The sequence below is a fragment of the Thunnus maccoyii genome, chromosome 10, assembly GCF_910596095.1.
Source record: "Thunnus maccoyii chromosome 10, fThuMac1.1, whole genome shotgun sequence".
NCBI lineage: Eukaryota > Metazoa > Chordata > Actinopteri > Scombriformes > Scombridae > Thunnus > Thunnus maccoyii.
In genome coordinates this window covers 31,020,826-31,034,323 of record NC_056542.1, presented here as the reverse complement: position 1 = coordinate 31,034,323, position 13,498 = coordinate 31,020,826, and the positions used below count along the sequence as shown (strand labels likewise).

The 13,498-nt window shown below is 38.7% G+C and overlaps 1 protein-coding gene across 3 annotated transcripts in view; it reads left to right on the top strand.

The window, feature by feature from the left end:
- Nucleotides 1–13,498, top strand: part of cdk14 (cyclin-dependent kinase 14) — a 202,693-nt gene that overhangs the window by 81,031 nt on the left and 108,164 nt on the right. For all 3 annotated transcript variants that reach the window (XM_042423787.1, XM_042423789.1, XM_042423788.1), the window contains one exon: nucleotides 2,913–2,975. In XM_042423787.1, coding sequence (XP_042279721.1) covers nucleotides 2,913–2,975 — 63 coding nt within the window. The remainder of the gene's footprint in view (nucleotides 1–2,912; nucleotides 2,976–13,498) is intronic.

Sequence of the window (13,498 nt, the reverse complement as noted above, 5' to 3'; positions counted from 1 at the left end):
CTGACAGAGCAGAGTCGTCTCCACTGAAACAAAAGAAAAGTGATTTGGATTCAATAAGGAAATTTGATACTGGACTCCAACTCTGATGTCAAATGTTAATTTTAAAAAACAAAAATATGCAGATATATTGTTAGCTGATGTTTTTTTAAACTCTTGCTTGCTTTAGCTAACTAAACTAAAAGCAAGCAGTCTAAGAGCTCTGATGATCTGGGGTCTTCAGTGTTCTCCACTGGTCTTGCCTCCCACCTCCTCCCAAAACAGTGGTGAGCAGGAAGCCCAAATGGCTTCTTCACTGATCCCAGAAGAACAGAAACATTTGGTGACAATCTCTAAATTCATTTTTTTTATCCGGAGTGTGTTGTTATAACACTAGAAACTAGTCCACAGTGTTCTAACAAGAGAAAAATGGTGCAGAACTTTGCAAATGAAACAACTCTTTAAAGTGTTGCTACTGTGAAAACTGCTTGCGAAGAGAGTCTGTGCAGATACTGTCCAAACCTGCTGTCTGCAACAAATCCACACTGACACTCCTCTCTTTGTAGACAAATGACAACAGCACATATCATAGGAAATAGAAATATATTATAGATAGTCAGTATTAGATAATCAGGGCTAATTGTGGAAGATTGGAATCATTATTACAATATTTATTTAATAGTGTTTTTTGTATAAAAAGACAATGAATGACAATATAGTAAAACACAGTTGTAATAATATAAAATATGTCTTCATAGAAGAAGTAACAATTGTTAACAAATACTATATGTGTGATGTATTAAATGGATTGATATGTCCTCATATCTGCTTACAACTATATTACTGTGTTGTAAACATGTATTAAATATTTATATACTGGTTATAAATAATAAATTGGAGGCTTTTTCGTGTTATCCTTTATGTTAACTCCCTTATTTTGCATTTAAAAACAGCATGTAAACACTTAATTAATGGTTTATAATACAACAAATATACACAGACATTTGAAGTATTTTGAATATATTTCTCAACAGTTATAACCTCCTCTTATGAAGCATCTATCAGTGGTGTATTACATAGCTGTCATAATATATGATGTATGATTACATACATGAATAAATCATAGAGTGTGTTGTAAAGTATTATTAGCAGTTTATACAACTGTACAAGTTATTCCCAGGTGGGTTTAATCGATGGATAAATGATGACATATATGTTATATATTTTTTTTTTATCAAACATTCATTATCTTTTCATATACAGATATGAATGCTTCTTATGAAAAGTTGACAAACACAGTAATGAAATGTCCATATATCTGCTGACAGCTACATTACACTGTTATAACTATGTATTAATTGTTCAAATACTGCTGCTTATTAAATGTGCATAGAGCTGATTTCACCTTAACATCACAGGACTAGTTGAGTCCAAGTCCTCTGTTATCTCGGCTCATTGACAACCACTTTTGATGGTCACATTTCTATTCAGGTCAGTGTTTGATCCTGAAGTGCTGAGTGAGGCCGAATCTCTGAACAAGAACACTCTTACTCAGCTTATCATCCCCGCTGCATCTGATAGGACTGAAAATAGTGTGATGCCCCCTGTTGGTAGATACAAGACATAGGTCAAAGGTTCTGCTTTGAAAGGAGATTTGATTTGATTTGAGACACAAGTGGAGCTCAGTAGGCTGTTTAGAAAAAGAGAGCAGGGATCCGTTTGGCTTTTGAGTTTAAACGGGGAGGTCAGGGAAGTTTTCTCATCAAATCCTCCCTGATTATCTCTGACTTACTGCCTGTGTGCTTTAAGCTTGTTAGATAAGTCAGCAAGGTGTGGGAAAGCTATAACATGGATATTTATTGAACACAAGCGTTTGAACTTAATGAAAACTTGTCCTTCTCCTGAATAAGCCAGTGGCTAGTGGTTATTTATCAGGCTGAAATGGTGAACTCAAAGCTGGACTAGCTGGCTAAATACGCCGGTTTCATGACGATCTATCATCTGTAACCAGCCATGCTTGTTTGACATACAGGCGGCTTTTCAACCAGAAAAATTAGCTCAATGTTCTGTTCTCAAAGCTAATGATGATTGACACGGAGAGGGCGAGATACATGTGTAGATAGGACATAGAAACAATGACAATGTATTACTGAGAGATAGAGGAGACAATAAAAAAAAGCAAGCAGATGGAAGCAGAGATGGAAAGCAAGCTTTGAGTAAGATAGACAGGCATGTCCATGTTGGAGCATCTTTCTGAATTATTCAGCAGAGGAGGCACCGCTGGTGTGGGAAGCCGTGGGAGATTGTAAATATCAGTGTGATTTCAGAGCCACTGCCTCCTCCATCTTCAATCTGCTAACAAAACACAGAGGTGAAGGGCAGACCGGCACAACACTGCATACATGTCATATGAGTCAGTAGATGCAGGCTCGCTGACAGAAAACAAATCCTGCTAGAAATAACTCTTCACCTCACGTCTCACATGATAAAATCTACTATAAAATAACCATAATTTCTCCTCCAGACATCAGGGAGGCAATACACCAGATCAACAGCAGTTGATTTTTGTATTCAGAGATTTCTACTAGCATAAAAAATATGTTCTGCCTCTCATTTTATATATATGCAAATATATATAATATATAGAAATTTTTCTGCTGGACACGAGTTGTTTCTTCCTTCACTGTTAAATCCATTCTCAGTGTTTGTGCACTGGAGGCTTCAAGTTTCCACATCACACTTGTGTAGGTTGCATTCTGGACCACGATTGGCTCCAAACAGATGAAGCAGATGAATGTGGAAACAAACTCTCGCACATACATCATTCTGCACAGCGAGGCGAGAGGGAGACTTTAAATGTTCAAACATATCCATAACTTTGCACATGTTTTAAGCCTTTTATATTAAGATTGTGTTGTTGTGCTTTTATTTTACAGCATACAGACCTGTGTCAGTACATGGACAAACACCCCGGGGGTCTCCATCCGGACAATGTGAAGGTATTGTATGAACAGTATAATTGTAACAAGAGATTTAGTAGAATGATCACATTGTCTTATGAAAAACAGGAGAGATTTCACCACCAGCAGCAGCAGCAGATCAGGTGGATGGAACAAAATAAGAAACTGGCAGCAGTGTAACCTTGAAACCACAAATAAAGTTGCAGTGTTGCAAATTATTAAGTAAAAGAAAAGGAATTTAAATGTGCTTTGCTATTTGTGAAATATTGTGTAGTTTTACCTCTTAAGGACATGGTTGGTGTCTTCAGTCATGAGGATGCCCCATATACAACCTCTAATCAAACACTTTATTCAATCAATAAACAATAAGGCAACTTAAATACTTGTCTGTCTCGTTTAAACTAGAAATGCAGATGTAAATGTAACAAACAATGTTAAACACAAGCCTGTATGGTATGTGAAAGCAACACTACTAATAGATGTTATACTGGCTAAACAAACAAATTACAAGTATGATAGGAAATACAGCAAAGTGTAACAGGGACAAATGGCGCGGCCACAACCACTTTGTCACAGTATGTCATTTCTTAATTGGTCTAGTTACCATATTCAAATTCCATGTGCATGAAAATAACAAGCCAAAATGTGAATGTTGGGTTTTTATTATGCCTAATATATTTCTAAAAGGCGGCAGGAGACATATTATATAAACACCACCGCAACATAACTGGCCATTACTGCCAGCCAAGAGTTTATCCCCAAGTTAAAGTCATCTTGAGGTTCATAGAACAGCCATTTCAGCAGAGTTGTTTCTGTAAAAATTTAGTTCACCATGAAATATTTTATTTTCAGCAGCTTTTTTGGGGTAGATGCCTCTGTTTCTTTGGGTTTCCAATAGGTCTGTTTTCCAGATTGCACTGTTTGAGAAATGACCATAATGTCACACCAAAGCAATAGTCTGGTCATTTTGAATCTAAATGAAAAAGACATTATGGAACAGAACATATGCTAATAGTCAGAGTCTGGCTACATGAAGACTAAACTTTTAGTAACCTATATTTAAACCTAACTAAACCATAATTAAATAATTTCAGCTGCCTTACCTCAACCTCAACCACATCTCAAACCATGAAGAATCATTGTGATTATTTTACCATTGCTATTTTCCTAATGCTAACTTGATGTCTCATCATCTCATGTTGGTAAAGCAGTAAACATAAATGAACAGGTTGAAAGAAATGATGGAGTGAATGAGGCCATGTGGGGGGGGGGTTGTTAAGAGGTTGTGAGGATGTTCCGTCATGCTGGAAGGTGACAGTTCAGGCTACATCTGTTATGTAACATCCCGTACCTTTTGCTACCGAGGATTTACATAAGTAATACGTATTTTTCCCGCTGACAGCAGCCTCATTGGGATTCACATGAATAATTTAGGATTATTCCGAGAGAGCGGAGTGAGGTGTTGCTTGGCTCCCGCTGACTTTGTTACTTATTGGTGAGACGCCTGAGTTGTGATTTCTAATCTGTTGATAGGGCTTGTGTGGTTTTTGTTCCTGTGCAGTCGAGTGACAGAAGCTGTACTAGAGCTTCCCAGCATGAATACAATGATTGTAATAACCCACCACAATGAGAATGGCCCTTCCTTTCTTTTTGTGGGGCATAATTAACCCAAAAATATTGGAACTTTTAGTTATCTCTATAAATTGTGCACGTTGAGAAATGTTCTTCCTGTACTGTAGTATCCTTACATTGCAAATGACATCACATATGCTCAGATGTCAATGCTGGGATTAGTCAAGCTGACTATAATTTAGTTATTTACAGTTTGTCACCTCTGTTCTTGATCATGCATATTACCAGTCCAGTGAAGTGGATATGTGTGAGAGAAGATGAGTATCATCAGAGTGGTCACCAGAGTTATGATTTTTAAGCTACATTAGTAGCGTAGCTTTAACAATGGCTCTGATCTGTCAGTAAGTCCACCACTTTGGTCCAGACTAAAATATCTGAACATATATTGGATGGATTGTCATGATATTTGGTACAGATATTCATAGCCTCAAGGGAGATGTATCCTAATGACTTGTTGACTTTTCATCCGGTGCTACCAGCAGGTTGACATTTTTGGTTCAGACTGAAATCAGCAACTTGCGTGGATTGCCATGACATTTTGTTCAATATTCATGCTCCCCACAGTCTGAACTGCTCCCACCCTGACTTTCACCCCTTCACCATCAGCAGGTCAGAATTTGTACAGTACTTTTATGACCAAATACCTGCAAAACGAATTATCGGTCCCAGCAGTGCTAATTGACATATGTTAGCATGCTAACATGCTAAACTAAGATGGTGACCGTGGTAAACCTTAGCATTGTCATTGTGAGTATGTCTGCTAGCCGACGTTACCATTTAGCTCAAATTCCCAATGTGCCTCGCATGAATAAAGAGTCTTGATGTGTGTTAGACAGGAAGGAAGATCATTTGCATCTATCCTGTCAGAGAAAGAGTCCACCTTTTGTAACAATATTACATACTCCACTAATATCCCAATGTAGCCTGTAAGAGCTGAGTACTCTGTTAAATGTGTAGAGCTAATGTAATGGCAGTGCTGGTTAAATAGGCTGGTGAATGAAGGAAAGAGCAGACATCAGGGAGGAGGTCTAATGATCTGGCAGCTGACAGGAAAATAAGCCCAGTATAACGTTCACCAAGAGACTGATGTGTGCGTTTTAGATGGAGGACCATCTCACGCATTAGTATTGAAATCTGTTACGGTGCATCTACACAGGAGGCGTTGTTCAGTTTTTCAGTCCATCTGCATGCAAATCACAGAACAGATCTGCTTCTATTTTAATCAGGACAGCTGTCTACACAGGCTGCGTATCGGCTCACATTTCACCTGTGCTATCCATGCGAAATCACAACCTGAAGTGTGTTTTTATGCTTCAGGTCTATTTTTTTGTATTTGTTAATACAATGAATGTGTGTCGGGCTCTGAACACTGCCGCAATATGGGTGCCTGAACGCATGCATAGGCACTGACATAGGACTGAAGCTGCTTTTCCCACACAGCCTGTGTAGAAACTGTGTGACTCTGATTGACTCACCACTCCCAAACTCTCTGAAACCATTTTTTTTTCTCCCAGATTTAATTATGATGGTTGGTGCATGATAATCCAATTTATTTCCTCTATAATGTTCATAGATCAGTTACATTTGTTATGTCCAGGAGACAGTTTTTACCCATCATGATGCAAATGGCAACAAATGCACTATTGACTTCTGTTTGAGTAATGTTTGCTGAAAACTACAGTGACCATCTGTTTTTGGAAATTTCATTTTGAAAAATGAACTATATTTGTGAACAGCTATTAGAGTTGTACGTCTTCATTAGGAATCAGCGGGCTTGGTGTTGAGGACAAAGACAGGTTAGGGAAGTCAGAAAGTGTTGAGAGACAAAGTAACACATTGTTGTTTTTGGTCTTTTCATGGGATTTATTGAGAATTAGAAAAATATAGAATAATGCCAGCCTTATCCATTAAATGTGATTACCTCCTTTTGACTGCATTGTACTTAATCAATATTGTGTTTACTTAATGACATAACACAGTGGCTCCCAACGGGGGGTATGTGTACCCCTAGAGGTAATTGAGCAGCTTGCAGGGGGTACACGGAAATATTAGGGATTACACTTTATTTCCAAAATGATAAGACAATATTCTAGGTCATTTCTAAAGCGGTACGTGCATTCACGGATGGATGGATTTACTTGTACGTCTGTGGTGAAGTACTGACAAATAATCTAATAAAGACAGGCCATCTACAGTGAAACCAGAGCACCAAACACTCCTTGGTAAAACTGTGGACTTTTTCAGTTGAAAACTGTCAGGATTCAAGTCAAGTCAGACTACATTGAAGAAAGCGACAAGCGTGTCAAGCAAAGCACTGGAGGCGTCTTATGCTGTGTCGCTACTTGTGGCAAAGTCAAAGAAGCCTCACTCTATCGTCGAGAGATCTCATTCTCCCTGCAGTAGTTTTGGCTGAAACTATGATTGACAAGAAAGCGGCCGACACAGTAAAGACAGCTCCATTATCAAACGACACAGCGTCCCGTCGGATGGATGATATGTCCGTTAATATTGTTCGACAAGTGGAGGATAAAATGAAGCGAGCGGGTCAGTTCACTTTGCAGTTGGATGAAATGACAGATGTTAGTAGAGAGGCTCAGCTCCTGGCTTTTGTGTGTTTATAAAGACAGTGTCAAACATAAATGAGCATATTTTGTTTTTGCAAGAAGCTCAAGCTTCAGGTTATAGACAGCTTTTTAAAAGACAACAATCTGGAGTGGAAATCCTGCAGTCACATTTGTACAGATGGCGTAGCAGCAATGACGGGGGAAACACTACTGAGACTGTTTGAACTTCACACTGAAGTATTTGTTTTCCTGAAAGGGCACTTGCACTCCCTTGCGGCAGTGTTTGAGGATGCAGAGTGGATTGCGCACTTTGATTACAGTTAATTAGAATGAAAATAGTGGAAATCAATTTCCCTGTAATAGTAATTACATAGTTCTCTCCAGAAACTTTCCTGTTAATTTACAGTGTCATATCAGTCCCTTTATAGAAAGTTATATGAAACCCTGGGACCAAGTTTATGGGAGTTTAAGTCACGTTGAAGTCAGCAATGAACCAATTTTGACCTGAACACGAGGACCATAAAGAGGGTTAATTTCTCCTATTAGTGTGTTTTATGACTGACTGTGAGGACCGTGCAGTCACTCAACCATCCTCTTATTTACTAATCAGCAACATAAAAGCTTTTAGTGTCTCCACTGGTGCTAGATCAAATTAACATTTAGAGACACACTCAGACGCTCACTGCTAATGTAATTATTGGTCAAGAACCAGAGATCATTGTGTGTGTGTGTGTGTGTGTGTGTGTGTGTGTGTGGGGGGGGGGGGGGGGGGGGGGGGGGGGGGGGGTGTGTGTGTGTGTGTGTGTGTGTGTGTGTGTGTTTGTTCCTTTAAATTTGAAAATGTACTGAAGTTTCAATTTAAACTAAATGATCCAAAGCCAAATCTATTGGAAACTGTCTTGTTTCACAGCACCATTAACTTTTCTTGCCCCATGTACTTGACTACAGTTTGTTAGCATCGCCGCTGTAATTTAACACAAGTGAGTATGACCTCATCCAGGCTGCTGCTGAAGTGCTCTTCTTATTAGATTATATACAGTCAGCTGAAGGGCCGTGTCTCAGTGACATCTCCACAGATCAATGGTAAACTGACACCCACTGCAAAACACGTCGACAAGCCAAATAACAGCTAGCGTTTGCTTTTGCAATTGCATTACAAGGGAAGCTACTGATTGCACATTAGTCATCAGTATCCTGTCAGTAGCAAGGACTAGTGATCACAGCAAGCATCTGACACATGGTGATGTGAAAAGAGCCAGAAAAGCTTTCAGCAGTAAGATTTTATTTATGGATCAGTATTTTCTTAATACTTTGCTTGTAATTTCCTAGAAAGAAATATGTAATTTTGTAGTAATTATGGGTGAAATACAAGCAAAGTTCACACTTACTGTAGTTAGAATTGAGTTAGTTGCATTGACTTCAGCAATGCTCAATTTAAACACAAGTCAATGTCACTCATCACTTATTAGTCACACTCAGGACTACTGTATTTCCAGTAGTGAGCATGTTTGAAGCTGTAGGGAGCCCTCTCATTTGAAAACAACATTTTAACACCAAATACATCATCAGTGGTCAACAAATGTGTTTAAGAAACTCAGTCCTCTTATGCCAAAACTTAGAGGTCACATCCAAGTCATAAACCCTGCTGTGTATCATTCACTTGTATGTGCTGTGTTCAGTCAGTCCTCCTCAAATTAGCAAATTATAACATGACCAAGTTATTTTACCAGGCGTTTGTGTTCATGTGATTACCAGCCTCTGTTAATATGTTGATAGAAGCGCGGAGGAGTGCAAGCTAGCATAACTGTTAACCCATACAATTCTAATACAGAACTGTCAATAGAGAATAGAGTTCCAACAATCATGTTACCTAATGTTCTCTGGATAGCAAAATGGATTATATAACTTCCCCATCAGTGCTGGTCACTTGTTGACATGCAAGAGCTGTCTACATCAAACTGAGACATGTACTTTTCTCTCTTAATGCACTCTAATGCACTGTGCTGCCAACTGCTCATTCTTTTTTTGTTTTTTTCTCTTGGGATTTATATGTTTTTATCATTTTCTTAAAGGGGATTTTTAGATATACAGTATATCTTTATCCTTTGTGTTGTTGTTGCACTCCTGTGGCCTAGGAGGAACAGCATTTTATTTTTTGTGTATCCAAATACACAAGAAAATGACAATAAACTAAATCTTCAATCTTCAATCTTGAACAAGATAAATCTGAGGTGTTGTGAGATGATTAATTGGATTGGATAGAAGAGACATCACACATACATAACATAGACAAATCTATATATTTAATAGTTTAACCTTTTCTATTCACTAACAATTATTACCTGTGGCAACCAGTCGCTTAATTTTAAAGTGCAACAAATCAAAAGGTTAGGAATGACTCTAACACATATCATAATGGAGGAATGGAAATTATATCTACCTATTAACCATTTTCTACCATTTTCTGTCAGTTGTCCATCTTCCTGACATGAAAGATCACAGCTTGTGTGCCTGGCTGCAATGGAAGGTGTTTGAGGTTACCAGTGGTTCCTGACTTTATCAGTTGTTGACATGTGCATACATTTCTGTTCTTGTGCTCACACTTAGAACTTGGAGGAAGAACAATGGTACAACATTAACATTTCTGCCACAACAAAGTCTTTCACAAGTTCTTAGGAAGAAATACCATAAAGATTATATTTAGTTAAACGAATGAGACTTATATTTGTCTTAGCAGTGGTTTCTAAAATCGGTATTGAGGCTTAACAAGAAGTATGTTTTGGGGTGTGTTCACTTGAGTGACAGGTCTCTCAGCCTATCACAGTCAGCTTTGGTGGTTGCTATTTGCTTGTGCCCTCTTTATCCAGCCTGCCCTTTGATCAAATATAGACTCTGTGGCTTCAGAATGTGCCAAGATGCCAACGAGCAGGAAACAAATTCGGACTTCAAAACATGTCCATAGAAACCTACACGTGACATCAAAGACACTTAGTCCGTGGAGTTCTACAGTCCGTTTAGTGGTGTTTCAGCAGTCCTATATTTACACACAGAGACAGTGCAGTACAATACAGCTGCTCGTTAAAACATAAGCCAAAAACAATTTAGGTCATATCTGGGACTTTATAGTCCTCTGTGGCTGGTGCAACAGTGCAGGTTGATGCTGTCTCTTAATTCAGCCCATTAAGGACAACACTGTAGAGATGCTTAGTGGATGGAAAAGATAAGGGCTCTTTCCATGCCTGCTGGCAGATGGTAGACCCTTTTCACTCCATTTAACACTCCTTCATTTTATCTCTCCCTCAATGATTTCACCACTTTTACTCATTTCAGCAAAACACTGCTTTGGTGATATGTCATTGAATCCAAAGGTTTGTGAGATTTGTGAATTTTGAGCTTCACTTTTGTTGGAGGAGTCTTTGTTTATGTCAAATTTGTCCAGTCAATTGTAGTCTGAATATAAGCGTATTATTGTTACAGTTTGAGCTCAAACAGAGCATTAATATTTGTTTATCAGGCAGGGTTATGTCAGTCAGTCTGTTGGTGATGTTGGTCATTTGGTCTTTCAGTAGGATGGTTGAGACTGCCCTCACCAGAAAAACCACAGCTTAGACTTTTTGTTCAAATGACGCAAAAGCCACTTGGCAAGGACCTCTGGTGGCAGTGTGAATTATAACAGTTATTTCTGAGATGTAAGGGCGGAAATAGTGTGATTATGTTTTAGACCTCTTAGGGAAGCAGTGGGAAGGCATGCAAAGTATTGTGACCTTTACATGGGAAAACAGTATTTCCATTCTACAGTTGACATTGGTTTCTTTTAACCATAACCATAATCTTTCTCTAACCTCTTTTAGCAATGCTATTGGTGGGACTCTAGGAATGTCCAAATGACAATGGCAGTGTCAGTTCAGACTGAAATATCTAAACATCTACATGATGGATTGGGCCGAAATCTGGGATAGACTTTCATGGTTTCCGGACAATGACTCCTACTGACTTTGGCGATCCCCTGTCTTTTCCTCTAGCGCCACCATGAGGTTGCCATTTTTGGTTTGGAGTGAAATATTTCAACAACTATTGGGTGGATTACCATGAAATCTGGTTCAGACATTCAAGTTCCCCAAAGAACGAATTGTGACTTTAGTGATCCCCTGACTTTTAATCTAGCACTGTCATCAGTTTCAAATTTCAGTTTACCAAATATGACCAGGCACTTGCGAAACTGATGAAATTCCCATCAGCTTTAGCTGTACTTAATGTTTATTGCCAATTAGCCAATGATAGCATGCTACAATTCTAAACTCAGATGATAACTAACCAGGTATTTTTTGTGTTTTGCTTCAGATCAGAAAATGCTCATATGGGTAATTTTGGAAAACAAATCATCTTTTTAGTTTGGAGGTCTGTTCTTCTCTCTGTCATCATGTCTGCACAGTGCTTTGGTTTGGATATTTCATCAGCTGAATTCAATTTAGCAGGGATATTCATGGTCTCCAGAGAATAATTTCTAATTATTTTGGGGACCATCTGATTTCTGACACTGCCATCAGATTAAAAATTTCCCTTTACCATATATTGGCTCTATGAGGCAAGGCATAACAAAAAATGTCTAGATTCCCATGAAATTTGCTTTGGATGTTAATCTGTTAAATGAGGCTGTCCCACCCGTGGGACACCTCTGTAACTTTGGTTCAGGATCACTTATACACATTCTGACTTTTTGATTGTAAAATTTAAAGAGTTGCCTTTCAAATGGTAACACCATGGTTACGAAAAGAAACCTTTTTATTTTGGGTACATTAGTTTTGGGCTGATGCACATAAAAGGGGTGTCTGATAAGAGTTTAATCTTCCTCAAAATACTCAAGAGTATGAACATTACATTTTAGTCCCAGTACTATTTCGGCTATAATAAATGAAACGATGCCTGCAAGCTAGTCCAGGCAGTCCAACTCGAGTTGCCATTCCACTCACATGCCATAGTCCCCTCACTGTATATCCATCGCACCCTTATAATCATGGCATCGTACTTAAGTTGTCAGTGCTCCGCACGCACTTTTGCTGCATGCCTGCTGCCACATCACTGCTAAAAGCTATGCTTGCTTGCTGTTAAGGCTGTTATCACCCACTGCAGTTCATATAGCGTTTCAAAAGCCCCACCTCCACCCCAGCATCCACCTGTAAGCTCTGAGTCTATCTTCCCCTAGGGGGGAAGTTAGTATCATCACTCCCGAGTCCCTGCTGTGCGAGATCAGTGTTTCCTTGTGGGGAGCGACAAGGTCAGAGCCTAGATGACAAACTCTAATGCTGTACATATTCTACATTTAAATAATAATCTACTCCACATAAGTTGGCTGACTGAAGTGTTTTTCTTATTTTACAGTGTATGTTGCTTTCTATCTTAACACTTTTGTTGTGGAGCATTAGAATTTTCGTGTTGTTTTTCTTTTCCAGTGTGTCCCTAATCAATCAGTCTTCAAGCCTGAGTAAACCATAAAGCTTGTTAGCTTAGCGTGTTCCATATTAAAATCACAACACAGTATCTTTCTTTCTCCTCTAGTGTTCTGTGCTGCTTTACTTTGTTTTTCTCCTAGTGAAACTATATGAACCCTAGTGGGCTGCTGTCATTTTGATACATTGCCTCATACTTTGCTGCACAATGAATATCAGACAATGGAGCCAGACTCTGCTACATTTAGCTGATAGATAACACAGACAAGCCTTTCCAATTCGCAGATTTTTTTCATGAAGCTTATCTTGATAGAGAGCTTTGCTTGCGTTGATGGCAATAAGTATTTCATCATTAGAAAAATGGCAATGTGTTTATTCGTGTGCTGATGATGGATTGTTGTTCGTGCAGCAGGGTCACTCCTCAGGTGATAGATTATGTTAATGGCTGATTTAACTACCATCACACGGTTTATTTCTCCTGCAGTTATGAACTAATAATGCATCATGATTAAACATCCCCCCCCCCAACACACACACACACACACACACACACTAGAGATCCTGCAGGGCTTTTTCCTCTTCAATATATTCTCATTCATGATGTGTATTATCAGCTAGTTTTACAAAAGCAGAATGGATAAAGTAACTTCTTCTTGGCCATATTTGCTGTGAGTGTAAGAGTGTGTCCTTTTTTTCCAAAGCCTCTGGAGTATTTCCAACAATTAGATGGCCATTAAATTCTCCTGCTTGAGTACAAACAATGAGACACTGCATTGAAAAAATTAAAAAGTACAAGAAGTCAAAAGTACAAGACTGTATACTTAACAACTTTGGGAGGTAAGCCAAATCCCAGAGCGCATTGCAGTAGGAACCATCTGATCAGTGAGCTTAAGATTCTGTTGCTGTGCAGCTAACGACA